This window comes from Salmo trutta, chromosome 40 (genome assembly GCF_901001165.1).
Source record: "Salmo trutta chromosome 40, fSalTru1.1, whole genome shotgun sequence".
NCBI classification, from domain to species: Eukaryota; Metazoa; Chordata; class Actinopteri; order Salmoniformes; family Salmonidae; genus Salmo; species Salmo trutta.
The window spans coordinates 11,249,459-11,266,586 of NC_042996.1; the positions used below are offsets into that span (position 1 = coordinate 11,249,459).

The 17,128-nt window shown below is 41.7% G+C and overlaps 1 protein-coding gene across 1 annotated transcript; it reads left to right on the forward strand.

Annotated features, from left to right (window-relative positions):
* Nucleotides 1–2,775: 2,775 nt before the first annotated feature.
* On the forward strand, nt 2,776–6,222 carry LOC115180154 (immunoglobulin lambda-like polypeptide 1). The gene is made up of 3 exons (XM_029742036.1): nt 2,776–3,010; nt 4,860–4,982; nt 5,650–6,222. The coding sequence occupies exons 1-3, from the start codon at nt 2,776–2,778 to the stop codon at nt 5,964–5,966; spliced, it is 675 nt and encodes a 224-aa protein (XP_029597896.1). The 3' UTR covers nt 5,967–6,222.
* Nucleotides 6,223–17,128: the final 10,906 nt, after the last annotated feature.

The window sequence follows — 17,128 nt, forward strand, 5'->3', positions numbered from 1 at the left end:
GGGAAGCCGCGGGATAGTCGTTGCTACTCTAGCACGCGGGAGACACGGAGTTTAAAGTTAGCAGGCCGGGGTTGGTAGAAGCGTCTGCTCCGATGTCCGGCAAAGGCCGGTTGAGAGCACAGCAGATGGAGTTACGTCGGCAGACCAGTCATGGTGGTACGGCGGAGTGCCGTGTCGACAAAAGGTCCAGGCCAGATGGCGAAAGAGGTATTGTAGTTGTAGTAATTGTGTTTGCTAGCTGGGAGATGCGCCTGGCTCGCAGCTAATTGGTGCTAGCTTCGGGGCAGGGGCATTAGCCACTATAGCCACTTGGTAGCAGCTAGCTAGCAGCGATGATCCGATGCAAAGGTCCATAGCTTACGGCAAGGATCCGGTGGGGTAGTGGATTCTAGCCGTGTTGGGGTAGAGTCCAGGAGGCATCAGCTGTGTAGCCGAGGGATCACTGAGTAGGCCGGCAGGTGGTCCTGGCTCAGGGCTAGCTTCGGGGCTGGGTCACTCGGTGGCAGCTAGCTAGCTGTGATGATGAGGAGTAAAGGTCCAGGGCTTACAGCAGGAATCCGGCGTTGTAGTGGAGAAAACCGTCCGATACTGGCAGGCTGGCAAGTATTATCTAGGCTAAAAAATGACTGGTGTCTGTGCAGAAGGTAAAGGCCGCAACAGTGGCTGACAATGACTAAATAGCTAGCAGCTAATTAGCTGGTTAGCTTCTGATGGCTAGCTTCTGATGGAAGTTCTGGCTATAAAGTCAAAAAAATTGCGGATCCATATCACATTGTGTGAGGAGGGATACCGGAAGGTATATTTAATTTACAAATGAAAAAGAGATTGAAAATAAAAAAAAAAGACGAAAAATACAAAAAGTACACGAGAGGACGACAAACCACGTCTGCACTGCTACGCCATCTTGGATATAGTAGTATTGTGTATTTAGCTGCAGTATTGTGGCTAGGGGTTAGATTAGAATACACTTACTTCTATGTTTCTGTAAGTTAATATCAACATAAAAGTATAAACATCAGAAAGTGTCAAATTTAAACCTGTGGGGCACAGACATAGTTTTTCCTGTTGTAGCACTGACGGAAGTTGTTCCTCATGGACTTTGTTGTCCACTTCTGTAGACTCTAAATACGAAACAGCTCAATAACGTTTCCCTGTTAAGACTTGGCAAAGGTACTTGTGCTGAGGGGATAGCACTTACAGTCAAACCAGTAGCATAACAAACAGGATTCAATATGACATACCCATGCAGGGTGCCATTAGAAAGTTTGCAAAGTTTGAAATTAGCTGAACTTTAACCTTGTGGTGAGTCACTGTTTGATTCCTCTGATATGTCCTTGGTCAAGTCTGTCACCACTGTTCTGGGGTTGGGAGGCTGCATCTCAAGTATTTGATCTAAAATATCATAGAACTTCAAATCAACCTGCTCAGATCCAGATGAACTAAAGAGCACAGGTAGAGAGAGATTGCAAAATTAGAATCAATCTGTAATCCAATTCACATTAGCTAAATAACAAATGTATCAATAACAGAAACTGAAACGCAATGGTTACCTGATGGTTTCCTCACACTGCCGATAGCTGGCTTTCAAACGCTTTATCCTTTTGTGGCACTGCTCTGCAGTTCTGTAATAACCACGGAAGTTGAGCTTTTCTGAAATCTCTGAGTATATGTGACTGTTGTGCGGGCAGCGCTTCAGGTTCTGCTGCACAGTGTCGCCCCCCCAGAGCTCCAGGGGGATCATTGTCTCGCCGTCCGCCCAGGGGATCTTCTTCCTGTCCTCTGGCACGCCCACCGCAGCCTCTGGATGGATCAGAGTAAAGGGGAAAGAGTGTGTGAGAAAGATTGGCCCAATCCCAAACCATCCACTCACCAGGTAAAAAACCTAGTTGTTATTTTAGATTCTGAACACAATTTGAAATCACACATTAGGAATGAGACCAAAATGCTGCAGCACGGTCCTGACCAAGACCAGACGGAGAGTACACATTACACTGATTTTAAAGGTCTCTGCACTGGATGCCTATGAGTTTTAGAATTCATTTTAACATTATTTTTTTTTTTAAATCAATCCATTATTGTGCAACCCAATACGTACATGTCAAACATGCTTTTAAGGTATGCACCCAGTAGGTCCCTCAGTTCCTCTGGCACTGGCCTTTTAACCATCCCAAGCCTAGGACCAAGAGGCATGGAGAGGCAGCCTTTAATTTGAAAGTGGCCTTAAAACACATATTTTTAGCTTTTCTTTCCTTAGGGTCCTTTTTTGTTGTTCAGTTTGTGTCAGTATTTTGTTTATATCTTATGTTTGTTGTGTAGTAAATATTTCAGCTTTTATTTTCATTGTTAATTATTAGTTTGTTTTCCTGTAAAGCACATTGTGTTGCATTCCATGTCTAGAAATGTGCTGTATAGATAAAGCTTGATTTGATTTGATTGTATTATACTTGTACTTCAGTACTATCAGTCCCTATTGTATTATACTAGTACATCAGTATGGTAGATATTAACACTGACATGGTTTAAAGGTGAACCTCATCTATAGTTTTGAACCGTATGTTGAGGTCATTTTGATATGGAAATGTACATTGTGAATACTAAATCTGATTATTAAATCTGAATATGTGATATCTGTTTACTGCACCTCTCCTCTCCTCTCTTCCAGCTGGTCCCTCTGTCAGGCCCCTCTGTCTCTGCTCCCTCCTGTCCTCTGAACAGCTCTCTGGGGGCTCGGCCACTCTGGCCTGCCTGCTGAGCAGCTAGTCCCCCCAGGGGGCGATGGTGAGCTGGGAGGTGGAGGGGGCGGAGGTGAAGGAGGGGGTCCTGACCAACTCAGAAGAAGAAAAGGGTGGCCGCTACAGCCACAGCAGCACCCTGACCCTGAGCAAGGCACGCTGTACAGTCTGTCTGAGGGAGGTTTTGTACGGCTCTGTATCACTGTGTGAACACTCCACCACTGTGGTAACTCTGACAGTAGTAATCTCCTGCATCTTCAGCCTGGACTCCACTGATGGTCAGAGTGAAGTCACTATGAGATCCACTGAATCTAGATGGAATCCCAGACTGAGGTGTTTTAGCATAGTAAATAAGGAGTTTAGGAGTTCCTTCAGGTTTCTGTTGATACCAGGCTAGGTAGATATTACCATGGACATTACTGCTGGTTTTACAGTCAATAGTGACTTTCTGTCCTGGGAGAACAGCTTTCACTGCAGGAGTCTGAGTCACAATGTACTGTCCTCTGGATTCTGAAAAATAGAATAAAAACATGTATATGAAAGAAATATTACATAAAGTAATGAATAGTTCTGGATAGAAATTGATCACATTTCCGTTGTGTAGATATAATTCACTTTCAACAATAAATTCAGAAAGTGTTAACCTAAAATGTTAACCTGCATATAGCAATATCCAGACGAAGATGGTGATAAAAGTCATGGTTGTTGTGGGTTCTGTTGTCATGAAGGACAGCTCTCAGTCATGAAGTGTTCAACTGACAGGGCTATAAACACTCTTAGAGCAGCAGGGCAGATGCATTATGCAAATGAGTGTTTCAACTCTATTTCAGTGTCAATGAATTAGAATATATTTTGTCCTGTATGGGCTTGCTTTTATAATAATAGTAATTAGGTGGGTCCTTATATTTGTCCTATTTTACACGTATATTATACACTCCACTACTGTGGTCACGGCCAGCATCTGCCATTATTAATTACGACCCTGGAGCAATTAGGGCTAAGTGCCTAGCAAAAGGGCACATCGACAGACGTTTCACAGTTTCGACCTGGGGATTTGAACTAGCAACCTTTTGGTTACTAAGCCAACACTCTATGCGCTAGCTACCTGCTGCCCCTTTAATAACATCAAACAGTAACTGTTTACTCAGGTAACTGATGTATGGCCACTTTTATGTCACATCACCTTTGTATTTTTATTCTGATGATGATCAGATATAATGAACTGTCTGTTCACTCATGCTTGGTCTCTGATGTAAGTTCCTCTAATCAGTTAGTGAACACTTCTCTAAACTAAAGCTGGTAGGATTCCTCTGGTAGTGTTGTCTGTCCTCTGTGACTTTACCACCACTGTTAAATCTGAGATCAACATGTTTAATAAAGGATTATACAACATGGATCACTATCACTACTGCTGCTGCTGTTGTCTTTCATATGGACAATATGGAGGAATACTAGCAACACTGGATCTAATGCAGGACTATAACGACAAACTAGGAGAACCTGATACACAGAGGAAGGAAAAAATACTCATATCTGGATTTAAGGTTCAATTCATTTGTATTATCTAGAACAGTTTGTTTTACCTGGAAGATGGTCAGGTGTATTAGTGTTGATTATGATTCTGTATGACTGATCTTCACTGTAACAGCTGCAGCATCATAACACAGAGAGGTTTTTGTACCAACAGTAATAGGGATTGTATCACTGTGGAGGACTTTTGGTAGCGGCACCAGACTAGATGTTGGAAGTAAGTAAACAACTAAATTAACTGTTTTATTCAACTTTTGATGTCGTGTTTCAATATTTCTATAAATTTAGCCTCAATATTGAGGATTTTTTACTTACTTTTTTTTACATGATTTTGGGAAACAAAATACACATAATATAACCAGTTAGAATATGAATGTTATTACGTCTAATCAAATTTGACCTGTCTTTAAACTATGAAAGTGATTAGCCTACATTCTAGATTAGTTGTATGAACAAACATACTGCACCTTGTAGGAAATGTTCAATAAACAGTAGTTTCAGCAAATTCTTTAGGAAAACAAAACAAAAAAACACTTTATTTCAAATGAACAAGATAAAATCATCTTTGGCAAGTATTCATACCATATTAGAGTCAATGATTTGAACCACAATCTAAGGAAATTCAGCTTCCCAATGGTCAGGAGGTTTTTGTACCAGCAGTAATAGGGATTGTATCACTGTGGTACACTTTTGGTAGCGGCACCAGACTAGATGTTGGAAGTAAGAAACAAGATCTCTTGATATTTCTTTCTGTTTACACTAAGTATATTATTCTTACACTCTGTCTATATGAAAATATTGCGATTTTAGATTTTCAAAATGTTTTCATTGCTTTTGACTGGGCCTTCTTTCAACTAACATTTTATTGAATCAAAATGTTAAATTGTAGGGTTATTTTTGTCTGATTTGTATATTGCAGAATATAACTCTTAGTTCTGGTATGACAATTGTTTAATAGTATTGGATATAGTAGTCATTATTGTTGCATTGAGTTCATGGTAGCGTTCACTGTTAGTGTGAAGACAAAAGGTCTCAGTTATGTTTGTAACCAACTTCATGAACTAACATGGTTGATATGTGATTAAATATAATTTAGGCTCAAATTCTGCAAATACTATGAATATGACTAGGCCATTCTCATTAGATCCATTCCTAAACAATATCTGTATGACATGTTTAACTGACGTCGTATAACTTGTAACTCTACTTATTTAATACTTGTTCAGTTTATAAATCTGCTTTATCATATTACTAAACAATCTCACTAAAAAATCTAACTTTTACATTCATATTTACAGGGCATTTCCAATTCACTTTATTTTGATGTGTACTTTACTGAAGTTGTACTTGATGTAGTTAATAAGTTGATGTGTTCTGTTTGTTCCAGGTAACAGTGTCCCCACCCTCACCGTCCTGCCCCCCTCTAATGAGGAACTGTCCAGTACAACAACAGCCACACTGACATGTCTGGCCAACAAGGGCTTCCCCTCAGACTGGACCATGAGCTGGAAAGTGGATGGGACCAGAAAGGGGCAGGAGGCCAATCCCGGAGTCCTGGAGAAGGACGGTCTGTACAGCTGGAGCAGCACCCTGACTCTCACTGCCCAGGAGTGGACCAAGGCAGGAGAGGTGACCTGTGAAGCCCAGCAGAAATCCCAGACTCCAGTCACCAAGACCCTGAGGAAGGCTGACTGTTCTGGGTAGGACCCACCAGTCACACACCCCTGTGGAGAGAGATTGCTGGTTCCTCTGCTTTGACTTGCTTCATTCTCTGATTTATTGATCGCTCTCGTATAGACTAGCAGGGGCTTGGCTTGAGTTCATGTGTCAATCCATTCTGTAGACTGCGATTTTGTTCATTTTAGATTTGATGTGATCTGCTTTAATTCACTATCATGTTTGCTTTGATGCTTCAATTATGTAATAATGGATTAAAATAAAGATGTATTTTTGCAATACATATTTGTGTTGTTTCTATTAATTAACTGGATCATAGATATATTTGGAATATTTGGAAAAATAAATGCATTCAGTAAGCCTGATTCATGGTGTCTTTGAAAACTGTCAGGCCTAAACCTCATTCTCACTGAACATCATCACTGACCAGTAATTAATACCATCACAATATACTATGATTTAATATAAGAGGTTCTGCCATGGAAGTAGTTGATGACTGTCTGTATTCATCAGGATACTGAGTCTGTGTCAGACCTGTTTAACTTGACAGACTTTACAGCAATAAAATAAGAACTATCACACAGTCTACCGGCATCTTGGACGTGTGTTATAGTCTGTGATTTGAAGCTAAATACATTATAAAAATGACTAATATTACAAGTGCCACTACTTCAAGATAGAGAGTAGAGTTATAGTCTTCTCTACCTCCAAGCCCCTGGGGACAGGGCGAACATCTGGTGACAGTGCTGCTCTATTCTGGGACAAGCAGAACCACCAAGCCCAGTCTATGCAAATCTGTTTCACTCCCACAGCTACCAGTCTAGTTTCAGTTTCACTGCCTGGACTGGGCCAGATTTGAGTGGGTGGACAAGTTTTACTGTAACTTCTATGGTGGATTCAAAGAGGGGGACTTTTACAATGAATAAACCAGCATGTAATAGATTGCATATAAGATGGATATTACTAAAGACATGACTGCTAGGCGGCAAGTTGGCGGACTGAACACAGCAGTGCAAATCACCTCAAGATAAAAATGTAATATTCAATATCTGTAAGTAGAGAAATGTATCTAGAAATATTAGGAAAACAAGCAACACCCAAACATGACGGAAGGTAAACAAGGAGAACCAATATCAAAAGAAAAGGCCACACCTCGATGAACACAGACGATTTAAGCTTTTCACCCCGGGAATGGTATGGGTGGAAATTGATCTGTTAAAATCGATAAATGACAAACTGGGCATAATTGAACTACCCAGTAATGATAAAAATGAGTTGAAGGCGAGCCTCGAGATGAGTGACGAAAAAGCTGTGACAATGGAGAAAGAAACAAACAAGCTAAAAGGGACAGTCAATAAGATTGAAATGGACATTAATGAACTTAAAAATGATAACATCTTTCTGAGAGAAGCCTTACTTGACATACAGACTAGAACTAGGAGAGAAAATCTGGTACTTACTGGTATCCAAGAGAAAGAAGGAGAAATTCCTGAAGGTGTAGTGAGGGAGTTCCTCCTTACAGCGCTTCAGATCCCACGCGAAGCTGTCGACAAAATCCAACTCGAAATGTACACTGTTTCAGATAGAGAGGACAGAGATATGAGCGCCCAACTGTTGCCAAATACGCTTTCTTTAAAGATAAAATAATGGTTAAAATCCTGGGTAAAAGACTTGCTGGCATGAAAATAGGCATGAATGAAATTGCAGAACGCCACAAAGTTCCGTAACTAATCTTCAAGGAGAATAGATTGAAAGGGAAACTTGTAGCTCTCGTAGTCGATAAACTGTACATTGATAACCAAATGTTCCGAGACACAAAGACTACTCCATGGCTAATAATAAACTACGCTATACCATTCTAGATAGGGGGAATGTTGGAAAATAGTGTTAGACTTTCTGTTTATAGTATTTCATAAATTCATAAGACAGCATTAAAAGAAAGGATAATCAGCGAAATAATGGATTTTTAAATATAAGGAACTGGAACACAAAATTACTCAATCAACATGGTAGAGATAAAACGCAGCTAACAGAGGACATAGAAGGCACAGGATGAGGGTGTGTGCAGATGTATTGTGATGGAAGGTGGGGTGTGTTTTTTGGGTTTAGAAAAGTGTTAAGTGAGTTAAAAAAGGATAAAGGTTGCAAATCCCAGAGCCCATGTGTGTTTGTGAGCAGAGGTTGTGCCAGAGAGCCTTCCATTTTTTGCAGATATGAGATATACATTTTAAAATAAATTATAATATTGTTTATTTATTTATTCTTCTATCCTGATGGAATGAGCAACCCATACACTAAGGAAAAGTCCTTATCTGTTATATGGGCCTGCTGTAAGTACCCTATTCACAGCCAAATCAGAAAGATGAATGTGGTCAGAGACCTACTAAAGCAACACCGCCCCCTCACGATTCTCAGCCTGCCTGGCAGGTTTGGTCCTACAAAGCCAAAGCCCCTTGATGGGAGAGCATAATATACAAGGAAATTCTCAAAGCTGATAATGAGAACCTTTACGACCTTGTACCTAGCTGGTGGGGATTCCGGTGGGGTGCCCCCACCCAGGTAGTGGCAGTGCTGGCAACACTATCTGCAGTAACCCATGGGGAGGCTGTCACACTCAGACATTCAGAGAGGGGGCATATTATTGTGGCCTTGGTGGCACAAAATAATCAAAGGTCTGACTGCACAGAGATGCTTGGGAAAATGGTCACAACGGGGGACCCTTGTGTGTGTGTTTCAGGGGAAGGGGGTGTATCTGATCTCAGTCACGTAGGACTTGACAGCGGTTAACCAAATCTCCCAATTTTTGCCCATTTTTGCTCAATTTTGCATGTCTTCTCAAACATCTGCAACTGTATATGCATTCGGAAATCAAGTCCTTTCTTGAGTTGGGCTCTGGGATTGAACAACTGTTGAGCATCTGAGTTTATGGTTGTTTGTGGGGGAAAGGGGTTGAGTGTGTATGAGTGTTTGTGTGTGTGTGTATGTATCCCACAACTGTTGCTAGGGAGTAAAGATGTTAGGGACAATATAGGATGAATCACAATAATTGTTTGCTAAAATATTACTTTCTTGCCAAAAATGTAATTTTTGTCATGGCAATTCTGGTTACAGGTAACAATCCTCAGCATGAACTGCCTACATCCCGGTCGCTTGGGGGTCCTGGGACCCGTGGGAACGGGGGTGGTCTGCTAGTCACTGGGATGACAACCCAATTTAGAATGGGGAGGGTTTTAGTGGGTGGAATAGTGGGGAACAATTTGAGGTTTACTTAGTAGCAATGCAAATATCATGGTATATGGGCACTCAATCACTATGCTACTTTTTAATGGTGAGTTTACAAACATGTGTTATGATAAATAGATTTGAAACTTGTGTCTCAGTATGGCAAATGGTGAAATAAGGATAGCCAGTTATAATTGTAATGGCTTAGCAGATAATAAGAAAAGAAGATGAGTATTTACCTGTCTAAAAGAGAAGGAATATAATATCTATTGTTTACAGGAAACTCAATCAACAATTTAAAAAAAAGTTGTGTGGAAAAAGGACTGGGGGGTCAAAATATATTTCTCCCATGGGCAAAGAAATTCAAAAGCAATCAATCAATCAAATGTATTTATAAAGCCCTTCTTACATGAGCTGATGTCACAAAGTGCTGTACAGAAACCCAGCATAAAACCCCAAACAGCAAGCAATGCAGGTGTAGAAGCATGGTGGCTAGGAAAAACTCCCTAGAAAGGCCGAAACCTAAGAAGAAACCTAGAGAGGAACCAACCCGGAGTGATGATAGGAGTAATGATATTAATTAACAGTAATTTTGATTCGAATGTACTAATTGTCCAAACAGATCCTCAAGGTAGATGGATGATTTTAAATATGTTATTGGACCATAAACAGATATGGCACATTAACCTATACGGTCCAAATAATGATGATCCACACTTAAAAAAATAAAAATAATAATAATTTATAAACCCTACAAGCAATACAAGACTCTATTATTATGGTGGGAGATTATAATGCGGTTTTAAATACCTCTATGGACCGTAAAGGAAATCACACTACAAACTATCACCTCATGCACTTAAGATGGCGTAACAGTCGGACGTGTGTTTGTCTTGTCCCATGTAAATAGTCTGTTTCTTCGGGGGGTTTTGTGTAAATATTTTAATCTCGCTTTCCATCTACGATCTAAATATACTGTCCTGCATCCAGCCTCACCCAATGTGGTACGGATCTGCAATGTTTATACTTTCTAACTGGAACCTCCATTAGAAGCCAGCCAGCTAACTAGCTACTAGCTAGTAGTCATTGTTAGTCACTGCTAGCAGAGCATATCAGACTACTTTTTCTACCACATCACCGTATTCTGGTCGCAAGCTCTGGACCATTACACCGGATCATCGCAGCTAACTAGCTGCAACCGAGTGGCTATTGTTGGCTAACGCCTCTGTCCTGAAGCAAGCACCAGTTAGCCTTGAGGTATCCCCGAGCTAGGCCCATCTCCCGGCTAGCCGACTAAGTATACCAGCTAACTCTTGGGCTACAATACCTCTTTTGCCATTTGGCCTGGACCCTTTATTGTCAACACCGAGCCTTGCCAATCCACCACGACGGGTCTGCAGACGTAATCGTCCGATGTAGCTTCATCAGGCTTTTCCGTTGCGATGTCGCCGAAGACCCGTCTGCCAGCACTGGTCCGCTAGTTTTCTAAAAGCCGGGTCTCCCGCTCGCATGGCGTAGTGCCGACAACCGAATGGCTCCCTGACTCACCTATTGCTGCTCATTGGACCCTATGATCACTCGGCTACAAAACTGATGCAGTGCAGAGCCCCCAGTCTCGCTCAACATGCCTTAGATATCTCTTTTGACACTCCCCCTACACATGCGGAGACCAAACCTGGCTTAACTTGTGCCTCCAGAGATGCAACCTCTCTCATCGTCACTCTATGCCTAGGTTTACCTCCACTGTACTCACATCCTACCATACCATTATCTGTACATTATGCCCTGAATCTATTCTACCACACCCAGAAATCTGCTCCTTTCATTCTCCGTTCCCAACGCACTAGACGACCAGTTCTCATAGCCTTTAGCCGTACCCTTAGCCGATTCCTCCTCTGTTCCTCTAGTGATGTAGAGGTTAACCCAGGCCCTGTAGCCCTCAGTACTACACCTATTCCCCAGGCGCTCTCATTTGTTGACTTCTCTAACCGTAACAGCCTTGGTTTCATGCATGTTAACATCAGAAGCCTCCTCCCTAAGTTTGTTTTATTCCCTGCTTTAGCACACTCCGCCAACCCTGATGTCCTAGCCGTGTCTGAATCCTGGATTAGGAAGGCCACCAAAAATTCTGATATTTCCATCCCCAACTACAACATTTTCCATCAAGATAGAACTGCCAAAAAGGGCAGAGTTGCAATCTACTGCAGAGATAGCCTGCAGAGGTCTGTCATACTATCCAGGTCTGTGCCCAAATAGTTATATCTTCTACTTTTAAAAATCCAGCTTTCCAGAAACAAGTCTCTCACCGTTGCCACTTGTTATAGACCACCCTCAGCCCCCAGCTGTGCCCTGGACACCATATGTGAATTGATTTCCTCCCATCTATCTTTAGAGTTCGCACTGTTAGGTGACCTAAACTGGGATATGCTTAACAACCCTGCCGTCCTACAATCTAAGCTAGATTCCCTCAATCTCACACAAATTATCAAGGAAGCTACCAGGTACAACCCTAAATCCGTAAACATGGGCATCCTCATAGATATCATCCTGACCAACTCTTGCCCTCTAAGTACACCTCTGCTATCTTCAACCAGGATCTCAGCGATCACTGCCTCATTGCCTGCGTCCGTTGTGCGTCCGCGGTCAAACGACCACCCCTCATCACTGTCAAACGCTCCCTAAAACACTTCAGCGAGCAGGCCTTTCTAATCGACCTGGCCCGGGTATCCTGGAAGGATATTGACCTCATACCGTCAGTAGAGGATGCCTGGTTGTTCTTTAACTTGTTATGGATAGGGGGCAGTATTTTCACAGCCGGATAAAAAACGTACCCGATTTAATCTGATTATTACTCCTGCTCAGAAACTAGAATATGGATAGAAAACACTCCAAAGTTTCTAAAACTGTTTGAATGGTGTCTGTGAGTATAACTGAACTCATTTGGCAGGCCAAAACCTGAGAAGATTCCAAACAGGAAGCGCCCTCTCTGACTATTTCTTGGCCTTCTTGATCATCTCTATCCAAAACAGGGGATCTCTGGCATAACGTGACATTTTCTAACGCTCCCATAGGCTCTCAGAAGGCGGCAGAAGGGTGAATGATGACTTGCAGGCCATGGCTGAAAAACAGTAGCGCATTTGGATAGTGGTCGATCTGAGAACAATGAGACTGGGGGTGCGTGCACGAGCCGACACCATGTTTTTATTTTTTCGTCTTTGAATGAAAACAGGGTTTCCCGGTCGGAATATTATCGCTTTTTTACGAGAAAAATCGCATCAAAATTGATTTTAAACAGCGTTTGACATGCTTCGAAGTACGGTAATGGAATATTTTGAATTTCTTTGTCACGAAACGCACCGGGCGCGTCACCCTTCTTTACCCTTCGGATAGTGTCTTGAACGCATGAACAAAACGCCTCTATTTGGATATAACTATGGATTATTTGGAACCAAACCAACATTTGTTATTGAAGTAGAAGTCCTGGGAGTGCATTCTGATGAAGAACAGCAAAGGTAATCCCATTTTTCTTATAGTAAATCTGAGTTTGGTTAGTACCTAACTTGGTGGGTGTCAAAATAGCTAGCCTACTCAGAATATTGCAAAATGTGCTTTCACCGAAAAGCTATTTTAAAATCGGAGACCGCGATTGCATAAAGGAGTTCTGTATCTATAATTCTTAAAATAATTGTTATGTTTTTTGTGAACGTTTATTGTGAGTAATTTAGTAAATTCACCGGAAGTGTTCGGTGGGAATGCTCGTTCTGAACGTCACATGCTAATGTAAAAAGCTGGTTTTTGATATAAATATGAACTTGATTGAACAAAACATGCATGTATTGCATAACATAATGTCCTAGGAGTGTCATCTGATGAAGATCATCAAAGGTTAGTGCTGGATTTAGCTGTGGTTTTGTTTTTTGTGACATTATATGCTAGCTTGAAAAATGGGTGTCTGATTATTTCTGGCTGGGTACTCTGCTGACATAATCTAATGTTTTGCTTTCGCTGTAAAGCCTTTTTGAAATCGGACAGTGTGGTTAGATAAAGGAGAGTCTTGTCTTTAAAATGGTGTAAAATAGTCATATGTTTGAAAAATTGAAGTTTTTGAATTTTTGAGGAATTTGTAATTCGTGCCACGCCTATCATTGGATATTGGAGCAGGTGTTCCGCTAGCGGAATGTCTAGATGTAAGAGGTTAACTTGTTATGGATAGGGGGCAGTATTTTCACGGCCAGATAAAAAAACATACCCGATTTAATCTGGTTATTACTCCTGCCCAGAAACTAGAATATGCATATAATTAGTAGCTTTGGATAGAAAACACTCCAAAGTTTCTAAAACTGTTTGAATGGTGTCTGTGAGTATAACAGAACTCAAATGGCAGCCCAAAACCTGAGAAGATTCTGTAGAGGAAGTACCCTGTCTGACCATTTCTTGGCCTTCTTTGTCATCTCTATCCAAAACAAAGGATCTCTGCTGTAACGTGACATTTTCTAAGGCTCCCATAGGCTCTCAGAAGGCGCCAGAACGTTGAATGATGACTTTGCAGCCCATGGCTGAAAAACAGTAGCGCATTTGGTAAGTGGTCGATCTGAGAACAATGAGACGGGTGCGCGGAAGCACGTGAAGAGTCCATTTTAGATTATCAGTCGTTGAACGGAAAGGACGACTCCCGGTCGGAATATTATCGCTATTTTACGAGAAAAATCGCATAAAAATGGATTTTAAACAGCGTTTGACATGCTTCAAAGTACGGTAATGGAATATTTTGAATTTTTTTGTCACGATACGCGTCCGCGCGTCACCCTTCGTTACCCTTCGGATAGTGTCTTGAACGCACGAACAAAACGCCGCTATTTGGATATAACTATGGATTATTTGGAACCAAACCAACATTTGTTATTGAAGTAGAAGTCCTGGGAGTGCATTCTGACAAAGAACAGCAAAGGTAATCCAATTTTTCTTATAGTAAATCTGAGATTGGTGAGTACCAAACTTGGTGGGTGTCAAAATAGCTAGCCCATGATGGCGAGCTATCTACTCAGAATATTGCAAAATGTGCTTTCACCGAAAAGCTATTTTAAAATCGGACACTGTGATTGCATAAAGGAGTTCTGTATCTATAATTCTTAAAATAATTGTTGTGTTTTTGTGAATGTTTATCGTGAGTAATTTAGTAAATTCACCGGAAGTGTTCGGTGGGAATGCTAGTTCTGAACGTCACATGCTAATGTAAAAAGCTGGTTTTTGATATAAATATGAACTTGATTGAACAAAACATGCATGTATTGCATAACATAATGTCCTAGGAGTGTCATCTGATGAAGATCATCAAAGGTTAGTGCTGGATTTAGCTGTGGTTTTGTTTTTTGTGACATTATATGCTAGCTTGAAAAATGGGTGTCTGATTATTTCTGGCTGGGTACTCTCCTGACATAATTTAATGTTTTGCTTTCGTTGTAAAGCCTTTTTGAAATCGGACAGTGTGGTTAGAAAAAGGAGAGTCTTGTCTTTAAAATGGTGTAAGATAGTCATATGTTTGAAAAATGTTTGTTTTCGGATTTTCGAGGAGTTTGTATTTCGCGCCACGCCCATCATTGGATATTGGAGCAGGTGTTCCGCTAGCGGAATGTCTAGATGTAATTAACCAGGTAGGCCAGTTGAGAACAAGTTCTCATTTACAACTTCGACCTGGCTAAGATAAAGCAAAGCAGTGTGACATAAGCAACAACACAGAGTTACACATGGGATAAACAAACGTACAGTCAATGACACAAAATAAAAATATATGTACATTGTGTGCAGAGGTAAGGCAATAAATAGGCCATAGTGGCGAAATAATGACAATTTAGCATTAACACTGGAGTGATAGATGTGCAGATGATGTTGTGCAAGTAGAGATACAGGGGTGCAAAAGGGCAAAACAATAAATAACAATATGGGGATGAGGTAATTGGGTGGGATATTTACAGACGGGCTGTGTACAGGTGCAGTGATCGGTAAGCTGCTTTGACAGCTGATGCTTAAAGTTAGTGAGGGAGATATACGTCTCCAGCTTCAGTGATTTTTGCCATTCGTTCCAGTCATTGGCAGCAGAGAACTGGAAGGAGAGGCGGCCAAAAGAGGTGTGGCTTTGGGGATGACCAGTGAAATATAACTGCTGGAGGGTGTGCTATGGGTGGGTGTTGCTATGGTGACCAGTGAGCTGAGATATGGCGGTGCTTTACCTAGCAAAGACTTATAGATGACCTGGGTTTGGCAATGAATATGTAGCGAGGGCCAGCCAACGAGAGCATACAGGTCGCGGTGGTTGGTAGTATATGGGGTTTTGGTGACAAAACGGATGGCACTGTGATAGACTGCATCCAATTTTCTTAATGTGAGTCTGGAAGGAGATTTTCCAGTCTAACCAGACACCTAGGTATTTGTAGTTGTCCACATTTTCTAAGTCAGAACCGTCCAGAGTAGAGATGCTAGTTGAGCGGGCAGGTGCGGGCAGCAATCATTTGAAGAGCATGCATTAGTTTTACTTGCATTTAAGAGCAGTTGGAGGCCACGGAAGGAGTGTTGTATGGCATTGAAGCTCGATTGGCGGTTTGTTAACACAGTGTCCAAAGAAGGGCCAGATGTATACAGATTGGTGTCGTCTGCGTAGAGGTGGATCAGAGAATCACAAGCAGCAAGAGCGACATCCCTGATAAATACAGAGAAAAGAGTCGGCCCGAGAATTGAACCCTGTGGCACCCCCATAGAGACTGCCAGAGGTCCGGACAACAGGCCCTCCGATTTGACACGCTGAACTCTATCTGAGAAGTAGTTGGTGAACCAGGCGAGGCAATCATTTGAGAAACCAAGGCTATTGAGTCTGCCGATGAGAATGCATTGATTGACAGAGTCGAAAGCCTTGGCCAGGTCGATGAAGACGGCAGCACAGTACTACTGTCTTTTATCAGTGGCGGTTATGATATCGTTTAGGACCTTGAGCGTGGCTGAGGTGCACCCATGACCAGCTCGGAAACCAGATTGCATAGTGGAGAATGTACGGTGGGATTCGAAATGGTCAGTGATCTGTTTGTTAACTTGGATTTCCAAGATTTTAGAAAGGCAGGACTGTAACAGTTTGGGTCTAGAGTGTCGCCTCCTTTGAAGAGGGGGATGACCACGGCAGCTTTCCAACTTTTAGGGATCTCAGACGATACGAAAGAGAGGTTGAACAGGCAAGTAATAGGGGTTACAATAAGAGCTTAGAAAGAAAGGGTTTAGAAATAGAGGGTCCAGATTGTTTAGCCCAGCTGATTTGTAGGGGTCCAGATTTTGCAGGTCTTTCAGAACATCAGCTATCTGGATTCGGGGTGGGGGGGGGGCTTGGGCAAGTTGCTGCTGGGGGTGCAGAGCTGTTGGCCGGGGTAGGTGTAGCCAGGTGGAAACATGGCCAGCCATAGAAAAATGCTTATTGAAATTCTCGTTTATCGTAGATTTATTGGTGGTGACAGTGTTTCCTAGCCTCAGTGCAGTGGGCAGCTGGGAGGAGGTGCTCTTATTGTCCATGGACATTACAGTGTTCCAAAGTTTTTGGGAATTAGTGCTACAAGATTCACATTTCCGTTTGAAAAAGCTAGCCTTTGCTGTCCTAACTGACTGTGTATATTGGTTCCTGACTTGTTGAAAAGTTGCATATCGCGGGGAATATCTGATGCTAATGCCGTACGGCACAGGATGTTTTTGTGCTGGTCGAGGGCAGTCAAGTCTGGAGTGAACCAAGGTCTATATCTGTTCTTAGTTCTACATTTTTTGAATGTGGCATGCTTGTTTAAGATGGTGAGGAAATTACTTTTAAATAAAGGTGAAATAAAAATAAAATAAATAAGGAAACCATGAATCAAATCAAATCAAATGTATTTATATAGCCCTTCTTACATCAGCTGATATCTCAAAGTGCTGCACAGAAACCAGCCTTAAACCCCAAA

Bases quoted from the DNA above. Each gene is read 5' to 3' on its own strand.
- LOC115180154 (XM_029742036.1), top strand. From the start codon at position 2,776: ATGGTGAGCTGGGAGGTGGAGGGGGCGGAGGTGAAGGAGGGGGTCCTG. The intron at 3,011-4,859 runs GTCAGAGTGAAG...ATTAGAGTCAAT, and splicing joins CAGCCTGGACTCCACTGATG to GATTTGAACCACAATCTAAG. The intron at 4,983-5,649 runs GTAAGAAACAAG...TGTTTGTTCCAG, and splicing joins CACCAGACTAGATGTTGGAA to GTAACAGTGTCCCCACCCTC.